This window comes from Equus quagga, chromosome 1 (assembly GCF_021613505.1).
Source record: "Equus quagga isolate Etosha38 chromosome 1, UCLA_HA_Equagga_1.0, whole genome shotgun sequence".
Lineage (NCBI taxonomy): Eukaryota > Metazoa > Chordata > Mammalia > Perissodactyla > Equidae > Equus > Equus quagga.
In genome coordinates, this window is record NC_060267.1 from 42,544,845 (window position 1) to 42,563,808 (window position 18,964).

At 41.6% G+C, this 18,964-nt stretch overlaps 1 protein-coding gene across 1 annotated transcript in view; it reads right to left on the reverse strand.

Annotated features, from left to right (window-relative positions):
* Window positions 1-11,596: 11,596 nt before the first annotated feature.
* PTPRO (protein tyrosine phosphatase receptor type O) overlaps window positions 11,597-18,964 on the reverse strand; it is a 226,687-nt gene continuing 219,319 nt past the window's right edge. Inside the window, exons 26-27 of the mRNA XM_046654656.1 lie at window positions 13,973-14,093; window positions 11,597-12,947 (exon numbers count right to left, since the gene is read on the reverse strand). Of these exons, the coding sequence (XP_046510612.1) occupies window positions 13,989-14,093 (105 nt within the window). The 3' untranslated portion in view covers window positions 11,597-12,947; window positions 13,973-13,988. The remainder of the gene's footprint in view (window positions 12,948-13,972; window positions 14,094-18,964) is intronic.

The window sequence follows — 18,964 nt, forward strand, 5'->3', positions numbered from 1 at the left end:
AGCCCCAAATCAAAAAGATGAAAATAAAGTAATGGGTTTGAAACTGAGAGAATAGCTCAATAACTAACCCATTCCAACTCTGGCTACTTAGCTACTATACTTACTCTTCTATACATATTTGAAATTCCATACCACAATAAAAAATGTTTATGCTTTTAGCTAACAAAATGCAATCATCTTTCTCTGTTAATTATACAGCATTTAATATAAAGAATTGGTTAAACAGGCAAAAAGAGAACACTGAACCATCACGGAAGTAGTAATAATAGGAAGCAGCTCCCACACCTTGGGCTAGGGGAGCAAAGAAGGTTTGGAGTTACCAGCATTTGGAAGCCTGGAGGAAGGGTCCTAAAAAGCTTGGACCACACCCTTGAAGAGGAGGCACTGTCTGGTGTTGGTGCTGATCCCTCAGGAGCACAGAGGAGAGATCCCCTATAAAGCTGAGACAGAGACCCTGAAGAGAGGATTCTGAACAGTCGATGCTGGTTCCTCTGAGGGCATGAATGATGTTGGTTTTGAAAATGTAGGGGAAAAAACTAGAAACCAGAGTCACCTTCTGCTGCTGCCAAAGTGGAGATCTCTTCACTGGTGTTAAGCCACTTGATTGCGGTGTGGTCTTTGTATAGTTTTCTTCTTATTTCTTGTTCTTGGTATTCATTGAGTTTCTTGGAACTGTGGGATTATAGTTTTTATTAAATTTGGTACCATTTCAGCCATTATTACTTCATTTTTTTTCTGTTCCTTCCTTGGGAAATGCCAATGTCCTACATATTAGGCCATTTGAAGTTTTCCCAAGCTCACTGATGCTCTGTTAATTTTTTACCCAATCTTTTTTTCTATTTCATTTTGGGTAGTTTCCATTGCTGTCTTCAAGTTCACTACTTTTTCTTCTGCGATTTCTAATCTGCTTTTAATCTCTACCATGATATTTTTCATCTCAGACCTTAGAGTTTACATCTCTGGAAGTTTGACTTTTTTAACATCTTCCATGTTTCTATTTAACTTGCTCAGTATTTCTTCAACTTTATCAGTCATATGGAATACAGTTAAAATATCTATATTAATGTTTGTTTATTAATTCTTTCATCTTCATAACTTCTAGGTTAGTTTCATTGATTTTGTTTTCTCAGTATGGGTTTTATTTTGTTGCTTCTTTGTATGTCTGGTAATTTTTAATTGGATAGAAGACATTGTGAATTTTACCTTGTTAGGTGCTGGACACTTTTGTATTCCTATGTCATTGTGCTTTGTTTTGGGGTGCTGTTAAGTTACTTGGAAAGAATTTGATCCTTTCGGATCTTGCCTTTAAGCTTTGCAGGTGGAACCAGCATAGCACTTACATTAGAGCTAATTTTGCCCCTCTATTGAGGCAAACCCCTTCTGAATATCCAACCTGTTGTTCCATGGATTATGTTTTCCATTCTGCCAGGTGGTAATAAGAACTATTCCTGGCCCTATGTGAGCTCTGAGAATTGTTCCTCTAATCCTTTCCAGTGGTTCTTTCCTCAGCCTTGTCCAGTTTTCTCATACACATGCACTGATCCATACTCACCATAAGACTCCGTGGGGACCCTATGCAGATCTCCCAAGCTTGCTCTTCGTGCAGCTCTCTCCTCTCCATTACTCTCTGCTGTGAACCTTAGCTCCCTTGCCCTTACCACACTCTAAGCTTTGTGTCCTCAACTCAAGGAGTCTTGATATCATCCCAAAGATCCCTGAATCTCTGTTAATATTTTAAAAATCTTTTCCCCCATTCTTCAGATTGGAAAATTTATGTTAATATGTCTTCAGTTTCACCAGCCCTTTTCTCCCCCTCCTGTGATCTGTTTTCTAATATGCTGTTAAGTCAACCCAGAGAATTTTTCTTTTCATTTACTGTATTTTCTAAGTTCTAGAATTTACATTTAGTTCTTTTACATAGCTTCTATTTCTCTGTTGAGACTTTCTGTTCACTCATTAAAATAAGATTTCCCTTTAGTTCTTTGAACAACTTTCTTTTATTTCTATAGTACATAAAGGCTAAATCCAACATTTGGGCCATCTCAGGCTTAGCTTCTATTGATTGCTTTTTTTCTCTCCCACTAGTGGTCCTATTTTCCTCTTTCTTTGCATATGTATTAATTTTTTATTATATGCTTGACTTTGTGGATGATACATTTTAGATACTTTAGAATATGTTATCTTCCTTTGAAGACATTCATCCTTGTTCTAGCAAGCAATTCTATACTGGCTGATCACTTTGAACTTGTATAGCTTTGGTTCTATGCTTTGTTAGGATGGATCATGGCAAGCTTAATGTACTTTACAGGGTCTTCTTACTTGATAGGACTCTGCCTACGAACTCTCTCTCCTCTGAAAATCTTGTCAGAGCTTGCTTTTAGGCTTTGTCTGTACCTGTCAAGAGTAGCTTTTACTGTGAAGTCCTTACTTCTAAGGCATACCCCTTTTTTGGACAAATTACCAGGATTTTTGTGTCTCAGCTGGGTGCCCAAGGTATTAGAAGGTGTTAAACAGGTCTCTTCACTTTTGCTGCACTGGACTTCTAATGTCCCCCTGCATAGCTACCTCTGGTAGCTCTGTTTCACTCTCAACCTTGTAGCAGTCACTCTGTGGTAAGCATTGGGTGATGTTGCCTTATGTAAACTGAGTGGATTCACTTATGGATTTCTGTGGCCACTCTGCACAAATGCCTCCACTCTGGTGGCTTTCTTTAGAAATTCCAGCCATTTCCAGTGCCCTGAACTCTGATCTTTGCCTCCTTAGCTCAGCTGGACTAACTTGCTCTGTTTGGCTCCTGGCTCACTGCACTGCCATTGGAGAATTGTCCCCAAGTAAAGAGCCAGTGGGTTTCCTTATCCCAAAGATTGCAGTCTTGTACTGCTTGTCAAAGGTGACCACTGAATTTTATCTCTTTCCCTTCCCCCACTTAAGAGGCACTCCAGTCACTTAAAAGTCTTCCTTTCATACTTTTTCCTAAGAAAATTTATAGAAAGATTTGAGATTCACTTGTTTTCTCCAATTAAATTGAAGAGGCTGCATTGGGGGTTGGATGGACATCTCACTAGGACTGAATCTTCTCACTCTCTTCGCAGTGCTTACATAAGGAGGCTGGAACAATACTAAAAGTCGTACAAACTCAATAAAGACGTTTATGTAAAGACTGCTTGTTTATGAGTAGAAGACAATGTTCGTTCAATAAACATTTCAAGTGTCTACTTTAAGAATTGGATATTCAAAGAGAATCCTAGATGTATCCTCTGCCATCCAGGAACGTCCAATGTAAAGAACGGTTTGCAGCTTGCCTCATTTATCCCTAGAGCTAGTCTTATTGATCTCCTGGGGCAAAATTATACCCCAAAACCCGCGGTGCTGCTTTCCCAGAGGCTTTGATTTTGTACCGTGACATTTAGTTTTTCCCAAAGGGCATCCCTTTAACTTAGTCTAGTCAGAGATCTGTGTAAAGTTGTGTAAAGGGCCCCTAGCAATGAATTGAGAGGTGAAGGTAGTTACCATTCTACCACCCTTCCTTAGATCTTCTTTTCCTTCTTTAGAACAAAACATAAAACAACAAAACAACCACCACTCAAAAAGCTGTGGTTTCCATAGGCGACTCCCGGAGAAGGGTTCTATGTCCAGTGGCTACTCCTACACCTCCTCTCAGCCTTCTTTCCTGGCTTCTTTGCTCTTTTCTGTCCTTGGAATTGAGGGCTGGAAAGAAGCTGCAGAAGCCAGTGCTCTGAGCTTAGTTTTATGGGAAGTCCTCATTTTTTTTTTGGTGGAGGGAGGACACCAGGAAAAAATATCTTCTGATACCCAAAGATTCAGGTTTATCTCATCATGTTTGTGAAAGAAAGGTTATAAAATGAAAAACTAGTAAAATTATGTTAATATAAAAGAAATTACTAAGAACTACACTGTTAGACTCTAACCTGAATTGGGGTAAGAAACTGCTCAGGTGCTCTGAGGGAACTGAGGTCCTGAATCTGGATTTCTGTATCAATTGGAAGATTTTAATAGCCGAGATGTTTCCTGAAGAGCCTTAGGCACATTGCCTTTGGTTGGGACTGGAACGAGGTGGGCAATGAACCAGTGCTCCTGCCAGGCCCAGATGGTCCTGGTCCAGGCTGGTCCCATGGACTCTTTCCTTCCTGACTGTAGTCCCAGGCACTTGGCCCAATTCCTGCTTCTTTTCTCGGCTGACCCACCTGGGGCAGCCCTGAAGCAGTCAGTCCTGTTCCTCAAGCCTGCCTGTGCAGTGGAACATAATTTCTCCATCTCAGTCATTCCTGTTATCCCCCAAAAAGGGGAACAGTCTCTTTCAGATAATGGAAACACACAACATACACACACATCAGTGAGAAATCGATATCCATAGGTCTTCCACAGCATGTCCTGTTTGATGGTTTCTTACTTTGAACTGGTTTCATATGGTAAGGCCTGCTGCATGGGACCCTCTATTCTTAAAGAAAGGGGAATAGGACCTGAACTCACATATGCTGAGAACTTTCACAGATATCCCCACTTTATAGAAGAGGAAATTGAAACTCAGATATAAGTTAAGGAGCTTGTGCACAGTCACACGGTAAGTGGAACAACTAAATTTGGACTCATCTCTAGGACTTGTCTATATCCTGCACTTCTTTTCTCTCAGATGTCATTGGTTATTGTATGACAAAATTTTAAGCAGAAACATTTTTTTAACATGAAACTTTATATAGTATACCACTGTATAAAATCGGTAAAATCAGAGTTTGTGTCCTTGAAGCCACAGAGAGGAGATCCCTGGTGTAGGTCCCATAGATTCCCTCCTCCACGAAGGCCCTTGCAGGTGGACATGAAGGTAGATTCAGAGCTGATCGTTCCATGGCAAGAATTAGAGCAGGAAATGTAGTCTCGGTCTCAACAGTCATTGATGTCTTTGGGGAATTCAGATGGCTAACCACACCTTTCAAAGCACCACTTCACTTAAATAGAAGAATCGCCTTTGGACGTTCTCTCATGGTTTCACATTTATGCTTTGGAATAGAAATTATACAAGATGCTAATAAATCAGGGCAAAAATTAGCTGTTCCTGGTCCCAGTCTTCCCTGTGACAGCCAGGGTAGAACCAGGGATGGATACACATTTGTTGCGAGTTAATCTGTTTGTGTGGCATGTCTAGTCAATAAAGCAATGACAGGGTCTTTTCCAGCTCCTAGGAGGTGTGCGGTAAAAGGATCAATTTGGCTCACACTAGTGAGTGAATGAAAGCAGCAGAGCTGTTGGACCACTGGCTAAGCCAATTGCCATGATCTGTTGTCTGGCTTACAAAATACAGCCCTTTGCAAGATGAGAAGGTCCAGAGTATCAATAACTTGTAGCAACCCAAGATCCTGCAGCCAGCAAGTGGAGACACGTTTTATATTAGGAAAACGGCACAGGAAAGTTAGTTTATTGCCCGATCTCTAAAACCAATCTTATTGTAGAGTGGAATTTAGACATTTGGGTAATTCATTTCATTCATCTTACAGCAATAGCAAAAAAACGAGAAGATGACTGTTGTTATTTTATGCCTTGGTGACAGCGCAGTGGGTTTACAAAATGCAAATGAAAACAGCTATCTGGAGTTGCTTGGATAATTCCCACTGCTTTTAGCATTTGTCCAACTGAGCGTCCCAGACCCCTGTCAGACATGTGTGCAGACGAGGCCTCTCTGACTCAGTTGCTGACTCCAAGCACTTAGTATAGAGGGTTGTTCCTGCTACTCTGGCGAGCAGGCCTCTTGGAAGGCATGCTCCAGGTCAGTGCGCCCACGGGGGATGGAGGAGTCAATGGCACACTCACTCTGGAGGCGTTTTGGTGCTGGAATGAGTAGGAGGGTTTGGTGGTCTGAACCTGCTGCAAGAGACTCAGAGAATCATACAGCTGACTGAGCCGGGCCCTCGGCTAGGGCTTTACACATCAGTTCTGAGTTTTACAGCTCCACAAGGAAGATATTGCTTTGTGCTTTGGGGACACTTAGGCTCAGAGGTAGTCGGTGACTTCTCCAGGTGACTTCTCCCCACTGTAAGTGTCAGAGCACCAGCTGTCTGGACTTTTTCATCTGTGTCCCTCTGCATCCCCGACCCACCTAGGCAGCGCGCCGAGGGCTCTACGTTTAATCCTCAGCGTGACCCTGTGGGGGAAGCTCTTCTTGTTCCCATTTATGAACAAGGAAACCGGTTCACAGAGGGCTGAGGGGTGTGCACCAGGGGCGCCTGCTCGCTCCAAGCCTCTGTTCTTAACTCTACCCCTGTGTGCTTACGTATTACCATTTGTACAAATTGGCTTCTTTGCTTTAGAAGAAATAGCCAGCTTTTCAGACTTAGTTTTAGCGCAACAGATTTGTACAGATTGCCTGCACAATTGCAGACATTTTCCCGATGTGAATCAGGCCCTGGCACTGTTTTGCTGGGGAGCCCTCCAGTGCGAGTGATGCAGCTGGACACAAAGCACACACACTGCGGATGCACTTGGTAGTAGAGAATCAGAGTGGAAAGCCAGGCCCGGGCACTCCAGGATTCCAATCTAGGGGCTCAGCTCCTGCTTAGGCACCACATGCCTGTGACACAAGAGTCCACATTGGGTCACAGGCTGCACCTCCTTTATATTCTGAGGCCTGTGACTTGGCAGGGGCGATGCATTTCAGGTGTCACCCTGGGGAAACTGAGCCAGCCCAGCTCAGGTAGCAGCTTCAGAAGCTCTTATCAAATTTATTCAAGAGTTCCAAGATGGCCCTTGGAGATGTGGGAGCTTTGCTTGTACCCCGGAGCCATGTAATCGACTGTTATTGCTTTCAGCGCCTTACACACGTGACCTTCTTTATCTTCTTGAAGCCCTTTGAGAAGGCCACCATCACTGTGTTATTTCACAGATGAGACAACTGAGTCACAGTGAGGTGCAGAGTCTTAGCTCAAGTCTCCCTCCATCCACACTCTCTTGTTCTAAGCTGCTCCAATCTGCTGTACCGCTGGGCCCTATGGCGACTGCTTCCCAAGGTCGCTGGTTAAGGGAAGATGTCATCTAGTTTGGGTTTTAAACCCTTCAAAGACCATTCTGTTTTGTGTTGTAAAGGCAGTAGTGGTCACAGTTAACCTTGCCTAGTTGAAACAGCCCATTGGACTTTTTGGTGTTCTTTGAACTGAAGAAAACTATTTTGTGTTAGCTGGCTTTGAACTCCTGGCCACTGCCCTGGAACTCACCATGGCATACAAAGCAACGGCCTGGCTTGCTCAGCATTGTGCCACATTCCAAGCCTCATGGCCTCCTGTACATTTGGGCTTTGATTGATGTGAAACCACTGTGGGGCCTATTGTTCATAGGAACCCTGGACTCTGATTCAGAGCCAGTAGCCTCACATAAGGCTAAAAATGGCTGAGTAATGGTCTTGTAATGGCGTTTGGAAAGGGACAACCAAAAAAGAGGAGAGATCTAACTTGGAGGAAATCTTCTTCTGGATAAGAATGCATATATTTCCATAGAGAAGTTTATTTATTACAAGAACCATCCTTGTTCTGTGGGCTTTCCCTTAGCCCTCGTTTGCATCGTGCGTTAACCTTGCTCTGCTCTGTTTCATCTTTAACCTGTCTTCTGGGAATTTTATTGGGCAGTCACACACCACTGCCCTGAAAAACTCCCACCGTACTGAGACCAAAGGTGGTTGTAAAAGGTTATCCTTGTGCAGCCATGTTAGTTGAGGGAAGATTGACTGCTGTAGCTGACAATACAAAATCTCTGTGTCAACACACTAGAAATTTATTCCCTTATCACATCATGGGCCAATGCAGGAAGGTAATCCTCCCCCAGGTGGTGATTCAGGGACCCAGGCTCCTTCCATCTTTTTGGCACCACCATCTCTATCTGGAGATAGAGAGAGAGAGACAGAGAAGGTTGCTTCTGGGTGATTTTCAGGGGCCAGGGGCCAGGGAGTGGAGTCTACTACTTCCAGCTACCTTCCTTTGGACAGAACCAGCTGCAAGTGGCCGGGAGATGTAACCCAGATAATGCTCTGTTACATCTGCAGTACCAGTAAATCCACTGGATTCTGCTGAGGAACCCATGAGCTGTAGATGTCTGTGAGGCCTGGAATTAAATTGTCCCTTTGGAGTCAGCCAGGAAGGAAAGCTTCAGAAGGCAGGGTTGGAGGTTTGGTCACCATATGGGTCCCGGTGACTGATGCTGTGGGTGTTTTATTAATGTTTGCTGGATGCAGGAATGAGCACACATCATTAATATTCTTTAATGTGGCTCCATAGTCTCTAATACTTTAATGTGGCAGTATTGTCATTTCTGACCCTTCCAGAAAAAAATCACCTGCCCTTCTCTTGGGCCTACCTTGGATGCTTTATGTGTTTCTGTCACGGCATCTGTAATACTTTCTTGCCCTTGGTTTCACCTCTGGCTTCCCCTACTAGGATGTAAACTTGAAGCAGGGACCTTGGCTCATCCATCTTCATAGCCCCACCCCTTCCACAGTGCCTGGCGTGTGATGTTGAATAAGTAATTTTCTTAGGGTGTTAGAAATTTATTATTTCTCAAGTCGAAAGGTTTGAAACCAGGCATCTCTTCAGAGCAGCTCTGGGCAGTAGCGTGCATGCAGTGCCTGCCCTTTTACCAAAATAGGGAAGTAGATTGGGCTTCAAGCCTATATCCATGAGAGGTATAGACTCATACTTTCTTAATGTTAGTAAAGTACTTAGATGTGTAAACAAAAGAAGGAAATGCTTTCTGAGAAGTGAAGGGATGGGCTGCCTTGTGAGGTGGCAATTCTGCATCCTGGAGGTGTTGAGTAGAAAAGAGTTCACCATCTGCCAGGGGTATGGTTAAGGAGAGTCCTGTTTTGAGTAGGAGAGTAGGCTAGCTTGGTGATTCTCATCAGCGAAGAGAGAGAACGTCAGGATCTGTGATGGCTGATGAGTAACAAAAACAATAATAACCTGCTGTTTCTGTTCAATGAGCCATTGGGAAAAAAGCATAAGACCATTTTCTTGACTGGTAGATATTTCAGGAAATGTATTGACAAAGCTTTGGCATATATAAGTGGAAAATGTTGAAAAAGACTTGACTAATGTTTTCTTGGTTCTTCCAACAACAACAACTAAACTGTGATTCCATAACTTTTAAAAAAATCAGCATATGGCACCATTTGTGCTTATAATAATTAGCATACTGCAAGTGGTGAAGAAATCTTTCATTGGTAGATGGAGTCATCATTCGTTCAGCATGATTAAATAAGCAAACATTTTGTTGAATGAATGATTGAATGAATGAATGACTCTTCCCTTCCTTCAGACTTAACAGCCCCACTTTTCCCAGGTCTTGTTACTATGGGCTGTTGTGACCTGCCTTGGACAACCTTCAATTTGTTAATGTCCCTCTTCAAATACAACTCCCAGAGCACCACATTATACTCCGATACTATACACTCTTTGGTCAAGTGACCCATCAGGACCAGGCCTTGTGATAAGCATCAGCTGAAACTGAGAACAAAAATCCTGCTGTTCTGGAAGGCCAGGTGTCAGAGACGTCATGGCTTAAGTTTCCTTTCCATGCATCCAAATGGGGCTGTTAAAAACTGGGGGTAGAAGTCTGCGGTTTTTGCATGTCTTATGTTTTTGTTGCTTTATAACTCCTTTGGCCAAAGTGGATGTTATATTCAGTCCTGGGCATGGCCTCTGGACTCTGAGCTTGTGCCAAGGACCAGGCTAGAGATCTGTGAGCTAGGAAACGAGCCAGATAATTTGAAGCACATTACATCAGACATTTCCCGAGGTGGAAAGGAAGACCTCCTTGCTAGAAAGCAGGAAGGATTTTGGCTCTTAGAAATTGAATTCAGTAATTTTAACTCCTTGGCTAAGGGCCAGTCCTCTAGCAAGCAGCTCTCATATGGTCCGCAAAAAATTTGGATGCAAAGCCTCTGGCCCCTGCTTTGCATGTTGACACCATAGCCTTCTTTGAGAGATGGATCACCTTTTGTGGGGCAGAGACAGCTTAAGAAAAGGAGAGATATTATAAAATCTGAAAAAGGTTTTATAAGACATTAAATGGATTTTCTAAGAGGTTAAAAAAATCTTACTGACTTTTCTAATTTTAAATTTGGGGGGCAAAGTTGACTTTGTAGTGGAGAATTGTAAACCCTGAATTAGAATGCTGTCCAAAAAAAAGTTGTCATCCTCCACTTTCTTTCCTTTTCAAGTTAAATAAAATCATATAATGTGTACTAGTAGATATATTGGTATTAACTCTTAAATTTATAAATTATACCCTAATGGTAGTTTCTGAATTAACTTCAGAAATTGACTTTTGCAGCCAAGGAATTTGCTCTCAGTAACACTCAAAGTTAAATAGTTTGTAATTCCAAAGTCTTCCGTTCTTTCTATGCACTATGCAGGCTGTTGGGAACTGCATGTGCTAATGCCTCTGTGTTCAGTACATTGCACTACTCAGATGATTAAAAAAAAAAAAAAACCCTAATTAATAATACAGAGGCCCTGGCACGTTCCCCTCTGAATGCTTAAAGTTGAGTCATGGGGTGGAAATTAAACTGGTTAGAGCAGCTTTGGGATACGTGAAAGAAAAAGATACAAAGCACTTTTGAGTGAATTATTGTACCTGATACTCCTTATTCCTGCAAAATATAGAGCTGTTCGTAGGTCATTCTACACTGTATTAACTGAGACTCAAGAGATAAGCTCTAGTCATCTGTTGAGACTAAAACCCAGGTCTTCTGACAGATTGATGCTTTTCCCACCATAAGCTCTACAAACTGAGGGGCACCAGTGCACCAGTGAGCAGAGTGACAGCTGTAGAGACCCCTGAAGGAATGATCTGGTAAAGTGCTTTAGTGTGACCTTTCTGTGGTCTGAACTGTGAGTCTCCGGTCTAAACTCTGAATACTTCATCTTCTCTTTTGGGAAAATTGATCTGGTATCACTTGATCCCTACCTTGAAGGGGTGCTCAAGAAAAACATCAAATATGTATGAAGTGCTTTAAGTTTCAGGGAAGTAATGTTCCAGCCTGCGAAACCTGGAAATGCATTCCAGCACACCACGCATCTTATCGGCTCATCCACAGTTGCACATTTCACTCCTGACCTGTCCAAGTGTGAAAATCTAAGAATTCACATACACATTTGCCACATTTCTTTAGCCATGTGTGTTCCTGAGAATGGCGTGATATGTTATTAACACATCCAAGAAGGGAAATAAAGGGGTGGCAGTGAGAGGACGGAGGAGGCAGCAGGGAGGCGAGAACGGGAGGAAGGGAGGTGAGTCCAAACTGACAATCCCCGGGGAGCCCAAGCTGTTAACCTGCAGGGTATGGACATCCTCTGCCATTCCCCCTGCAAGGTGAACCTGGGCCTCGCTGGCCAGGTCTTGCAAAGAACTGTGCCAGGGTCTGCTGCGGCCAGCCCTTCTCAGTGGCAAGAGACGGTGGGGTGCAGAGCTGTTACCTGGCATCCTTCACCATCACAAGGTCACTGATAAAATATTAAAGCGATCCTATGTACCCGGCTTCATGAAGACGATCAGCAGTGGAGGCAAGCCAGGGCAAGGAGCAATGATCAGACACACAGGAGGAGCAGAGGCCCTGGAAGCTCACATAGGAAGGGCCACGACAGCCACAATGCCACAGTGAAGCAGCCAGCTTGTGTTTACTCTCAACGCAAAATGTTTTCCTTTGTATATCCATACCATCACCTCTTATTTCTCAGGAAGTGACACAAAGTAACAGGCTTCACGATGCCATCAATGTCCGTTTGACAGTATTCATATCACAATACACAATCATGTACTGTAATTATACAAAATCCAAAGAATAAAATGTTACTAGTTACACTGGTTAAAATGAAACTGACAACCAAAAAGAAAAGAAAACAAACAAATCTCTGTCGGAATCCATAGAGACGCTTGACAATATTACAAAAAAAAGCAGCCAAATAATTGTCCTAGCATGCTGCAGTTCATTGCCATAATTTCGTAAATTCCCAGCTCTTTGGGGGAAAGAAAGTGCGTTTTCATAGCCTATAGTTCTCAAAGAAATAGCTTTTACGTGGAGGTGAGTCAACAGAAAAAGGAATGCAAAGTTAGGCACCAAGATTGCTCAGACAGCAACGGAGTCTAAAGAGTCGGACTTCAAACTCTTCCAAACCAGATCTGGTTTGTTGAAAAAGAACCTGGACAGTGGCATTAGTCCAAGAGGGCCAAGGAAGAAACACTTTACTGTTAATAAGGAAGAAAACCATCAAGAACTAGAACAATTAAGACAAATATTTTTTCTACTCCACTTTGAAGCTGAATTACAGCTTTTCATGTTTGGAAAAGAGATGCAGTTGATCTGTGGGTAGGACCCCTCTCTCTTCCCTCACCCACCCTCCCCGCTCCTGATCCAGCAGCTTAATGTTGGGTGTACAGATATCGCGGATTCAATTTCCTTAAAGTAAAATTCCCATTTCTTCATGTGTGGCCATGCCTCTTTTTAACAATGAGGTATAATTTGATACGAACAATGCCTGTTCCTTCCTGGGCTAGGGACTTGGTCAATCATGTGGGCAGAAAACAATTCAACTTTCTGATAAAATCACACACATAAAAAAAGTATTGCACTTAAAACAACAACAACAAAAACTCAGCCCAACCAGCAAAGGGCCAATGAAACTCTTCGGAAGTGCTGTGCTTCCTGCCCTTTGCTGAGCATCTGGACCTTTCTGGTGTTTGGTTGAATTGGGTCCGTTATTAGATGTCCAGAAGTGAAAGAGTCCAAAAGACACTGTAGGCTCTTTAAGGCTAAGTCTTCCCGGTGCTTCTATGAGATAAATTATCTCCTTGGCCACATACTACAAAGCAGGGGCTCCTTTTAGCAAAATGGCTAGCAAGGCCCCCCAAAAACTCTGGAAGCAAGGGAGGATGGGTACACATCATGTCCTGTCCTGTGAACAAGAGAGAGAGAGACACAGTAAGCAGCTTCGGGGAGCAAAGCCGCCCATCAGCAGCTCTGTGGCTGAGGTACAGAGATTCCTCTAACTCCCCCACTAGCCTTCATTACACTCAGCTCCACAGCCCATGTGGACATGGGTCTATCTGTGCCTCCTTTCTGTGGATCTGAATGTCTTTCCCTCTACTGGCAAATTTGCCTCTCTCTGTGTTTCCTCATTCTTTATCCTTCCTGCCACCTTGTTCTTTTTAGCTATCTCTTGATGGCTGCACAGGTACAATGTTAATCCTATCCTGCTATCCACCAGTCCATATGCTACTTATCCTTCTATATTTCTCCCACAAGGCACCCCTGTCCCTGTCCTCTCCCCTCTCTTCAGTCGTCCCCCCATTCCACATTCTGTTTACTGAGTTGAATTGGCAGATTACTTGCTACTTCAGCCACAATTACTTACACCTCCAAAATCTGATTTCCTAGTCCAAATTTGAGCACAAGGCATTGAATATGTTACCAGTATTTTCACGGAGCTCTCAAGTAAGTGCTCACATAACGGATGAGGTCAAGGCATTTCTAGACTCTGCTATCCTGAGACTATTGTCAATATTGTTTTTCTTCTTTGTGGTCTCCACTCTAGTTCATGTTTTCTTTGTAACCTCTTGCATGACCACTGTAATCAATAAAGTATTTGCACAGAATATCTAGATAAATAGCATTGGATGGTAGTATCCTGGTATCTCAGGCACAGATACAATATCAGAGTAAATTAAAGTTCAGGGCGGAGGGATTGGAGGTCAAATCATCATGAGTTGCCAAAGCTTCTGCATGTCACACCCATCAACGAAGGTGCACTGAAGCTCTAAGATCTACTACGGTATTTCTCTCTCCCTACCTCCCTGTGACCACCTCTGTGGAGTCAGAGTCAAAACGTATGACTGCTGGTGCTGCCTTTTGTTGTATCCTATCATGTCCCCTTCCATTGTTCTAAGACAGAGCACTCATGATGGACTCTTCCCTACTTACTGCTCCAGATTCTGAGCTAGGACTTGCTAACGTTCTCATAGATGACATCACTGATGCAGAACTGCTGCTTCTTCTTCATCCACATCAGTTGCACACACTGATGGATAAAAATGTACTGCTCCTGGAAGAAAAGACAAAAACATGTTTCAGAGCAAGATAATTTTCTGCAAAAAAAAAAAACCTGAAAAGATATAATATTTTAATACTGTGGCAGAATTAAATACCATGATCTGATGTCAAAAGAAGCAATTTTCATTATTTATAAGGCATAATTTTATAGCTAGAAAATGTAAAAGAATCAACAGTAAAAATATTTTGATTAATAATAGAGCTTAGACAATCACTACTCAATGCTAAAGGCAATGAATATTCAATCAACAAATTATGAGGCTGTTTTGGAAAAGAAAATGCATCACCTCATAAAACGCCAAAATAAATTCCAGGAATTTTAATAAATTAAGCCATAAAAATATAGAAGAAAGTATAAATTAATTCCTCTCTGATTCTTAATGTAATTCCTTAAAGAAGGACTTTCTAAATTTCAAAATGATGGAATTAAATTACAAATAAATATTTCAAGCTACTGTATGTAAAAAAAAAAAAAAAGTAAAACGAATAAAGGGAAAACCAGAAAATGGGACACAAAAATAGTTTCTGGAATCATGATGAAACATTAATATCTTTATTTTTGCTTAAAATTCGTCCAAATCAGTAACCTCCATGCTTAAATTGATGAATAAAATACACCAACCACTAGATGAAATATTTCTTAAAGGCAGGGATTATGTCTTTTTATTCTTAATACCTAGCACTTAGTTTGTGCTTATTAAATTTTTTTTGAAGCAAACTGAGGAAATATTAAAACATATCAAAAAATGGCCCAGTAATCAAAAATGTAAATTAAAACAATTGTTTTTCATCCATGAAGTGAGAAAAGCTAAACAAAAAATGTACCATTCAATGATGACTTGAGTTTGTTGAAGCAGTCATTTTTATCTATTGTTAGTGGAGGTATAATTAATAAAGTGCTAATAAATAGCATTGTGGACACAGATATCAGTAAAAAAAAAAAAGTGGAAAAGAATCCAATTTAATGTCCCATACAAAGGAGAATGGTTTAAGTAAGCAACGGCATATCTGTAATGAAACATTGAGTTTTAAAATGAGATTTATAGAGTTTTAGGCTATTTGAGATGATTCACATAGTAAACTGTGAAGTGAAAAATCATAATGTAAAATTAACATGGTTTATATAGCATACAAGCATAACTGTGTAAATTTATACCATCATGTGCCTCATAAGGACATTTTAGTCAATGATGGACCGCATATATGACAGTGGTCACATAAGATTAGCACCACGTAGCTGAGGTGTGTAGCAGGCCATACCATCCAGGTTTGTGTAAGTACTACACTGGCGGAAGAAATTTTCCTCTACTATTTTAGGTTCTTCTGGCTTGTCTAAGGATTAAATTGACATGAGACAGATAAACAGAAGAAAAAGAAACAAAAGTTTAATAACATGTATACATGGGAGAAGCCCACCAAAATGGCTGAAGCCCTCACCTTAAATACCATCCTCAGCTAAAGACGAAAAAAGATGTTAGGGGTGTGGGAGTCAGGGACTTCAAAGGGAAGGAAGACAATTCACAGGTGGGCGCAAAGGAGCAAACATTTGGAAAACAAGTGTTTGTTTGGTTACACAGAAACAGAAGAACACAGAGGCTCCCCCCGCACCCCCAGTGCACCACCATCCCCCCACCGTCTACCACCTAGTTCATGTTATGCTAAGGTGATAGCTTGCTTCCTGAGACAGGATTTTTAAAATTTGAATTCTTTTAGGCAGTTCAGGGAGAAGAAACAAGAAAAACATTCTGAGTCTTTTGTTTCCTAAAAATAATCAGTCTAAAATAATCCTCACATTAAAGAGACATATTTTGGAGTGGCGAACTTTGTTCCCCTTCAGTACACTCTCTGATGTTCACACAACTATGAAATCGCCTAACAACGCATTTCTCAGAACGTATCCCCATCATTAAGCAATGCGTGGCTGTCCTTGAATGAAGGCTGAGATGAGATATGCCAAAATATTGAGAGTAACTGTCTTTGTGCCATGAGATCAAGGTAATTTTCTTTATTTCCCAGAATTTCTTTATAGGTAATACCATTAGAAATAACCATTAAATAAGAACCAGTTAAGGTAGACACAGAATTTCAAGGAGCTTTTTATATGGCAACTTTACGTAAAGGATGAGGTTAAATATAGAAGTCCCCCCTCATCCTTGGTTTCACTTTCTGCAGTTTCATTTACCCACAGTCAACCAAAGCCCAAAAATATTAAATGGAAAATTCTAGAAATAAACAATTTATAAGGTTTAAATTGCACACCATTCTGAGTAGTGTGATGAAATCTTGTGCCATCCAGCTCCATCCCACCCTGGACGTGAATCATCCCTTCTAGCGGATCCACACTGTGCATGCTACTTGCATGTTACTCAGGTAATAACTGTCTAATAGGTTATCAGATCGACTGTCACAGTGTCACAGCACTTGTGTTCAAGTAACCCTTATTTTACTTAATAATGGCCCCAAAGCACAAGAGTAGTGATGCCAGCAATTCGGATATGAAAAAGAGAAGCTGTAAAAAACGCTTCCTTTAAGGGAAAAGGTGAAGGTTCTCAACTTAGTAAGGAAAGAAAACAAATCACATGCTGAGGTTGCTAAGATCCATGGTAAGAATAAATACTCCGAGAAATTGTGAAAAAGAAAAAAGAAATTTGTGCTAGTTTTGCTGTTGTACCTCCAATATGTATGTACAGGGAAAAGCATAGTATATATAGGGTTCAGTACCATCCATGGTTTCAGGCATCCAATGGGGGTCTTGGAACGTATCCCCCATGGATAAGGGGGGACTACTGTACTTCAGACTTCCCTGGGTTCATCTCTTAGCCTAACCTGTATTATTTTTAAGAAGCTGGAGAAAATATATTTCCCTATCTTGTGATGGTGTCACATCAATAACTGAGCTACTCCTTTTCATGATCACCCATCGCTCCATCATTTCTGGTGTGTCAAGCACTGGGCATAGATAAGGCCAGAAACTGCCTGGTTTCTCATCCCATAACTACTCAGTGGACAAACTTTGTGTCCAAAAAAGAAAAAGTAGCTAGACCACAGGAAAAGTAAATAAAAGACTATTTATGAACACATCCCTGAGTGTTCCTGAGAAATCTAAGCTGCGGATCAGGCGGACAGGCTGCTCAAAGCAAAACCCTAAGGGACCTCCAGGGAAGCCTATTAGAAAAAATCAAACAAAACATTTGATAAAAATAGACGAGAGCTCAAGGGAGGCAAACACCATCCATATGTAGCACTTTACAGTTTTATAGCACATATTTAGATTATATCATGTCACATCATGTATACTTTACAACAGTTCATGAACATTGTCATTCTCATTTTACAGATGAGGAATGAGAGCTTTGAGAGGTAGAGCGAGTTGTGTGTGTCATGCTGGGATCCAGGCCTTCTTGTAGGGTCTGACCTGATGACCCCTACTCTCTTTCTAAGTACCCCTTGCTGCTCTTGTGCAGAGGCCCATGCAGTGTGTCTGGTCAGGTGAGAAAGGGGAGGAGGGCATATCAAAATACAGCCCATGCAGCATGTTGCAGTGACCTGAAATGTGCATCTGAGGACAGGGCCAATTTAATTAGTTACTCCTGCTACTTTTAGATTGGGGTGGGGTGGTTGAATCAAGGTGATGGGCAGTCTAGAGGAGGTGGGACAATTAGAAACCAGCTATGGGAGGCAATCTGGTACACAATACACAGGTGGTTTATATATATACATAGTCAGAAATCAGCTGGAGAATCATTCTGGCCATTTGAAAATGATTAATGTCAAAGGGATACTCTGGGATGACAAAGTTGAAGAAAATAATTTTTTCCTCTGCTCCTTACTTAATAACGTCAGTAAACTAGAAGGCAGCAGGACTGGGGTGTGAACAGTCTCAAGGAGGATGTTAGGAAAATCCTAACCTTCAAAATACAGGTTGAACCACGAAAAACACAGGAAGGAGGAAAAACAAAGGTAAATGGACAAGATGTTCCAGACATAACTAACAAAACAGACATAAATAAATAACTTGAACCTGAGAGCATCCACAGCAAAATCCTGAGGGAACTCAAGAGTGAAGCCGGAACAGTTGGAAAAATAACTAACTCATGGTGACCTCCGCCTCTTCTGCTGACTTTGACTTTTCCCATGAGGGTTCAGGGAAGGGATATCGTACTTAAAAAAGACTGTTTCCCTGGAGATGTCGACCTAAAATGCCATAACCGCCATAAACAAAGTCAAACAACCAAAATGTGGAGCAGGAAAGTTAGGGAGAAAACATTTGCTCAGCTTTGCAGAAAGGCACATGGTGGCTGCTCCAGTTTCACGTAACTACCACACCTGAGGAAAGATAATGGTGCTGAAAATTGGATGGAGGGTCGGCCATGTGAAGGTAGTTTTTAAAAAGGGATTAAGATTTTGTAGTTGGGAACAAAAGCAAACAGGCTATAATCAAAGTCTATAAAGTTATAAAAGGTATAAATTAAGTCAATGAGGCAGACAATTCATGGAATCCAAAATACTTACAATAAGGCTGCCCCTTTGAAGCTTGGGGATTAATATACATAATGGCGAGTTTTAATCACATCTTGGGGTGTAAATTTATAGAAGCGAAAGCCAAAAATATGGACCAATTCATAAAGTATTGTTTAATCACTAGGTAGTGGGCTTCTCTGGGAAACCAGGACATTTTAAATTTATGATAACAAGGTAATGCTCATGTCTCCACAGTAATAAATTAGAAGGCAACAGGACTGGGATGTGAGCTCCGGGAAGAGAGGACACAAATACATGACTTGCACCCTCATTATCCATGAGACATCTGAATGTGAATGAGTTACTCCTTCCGAAGTGGTATGATCTGCCAGAGCTCAGAAT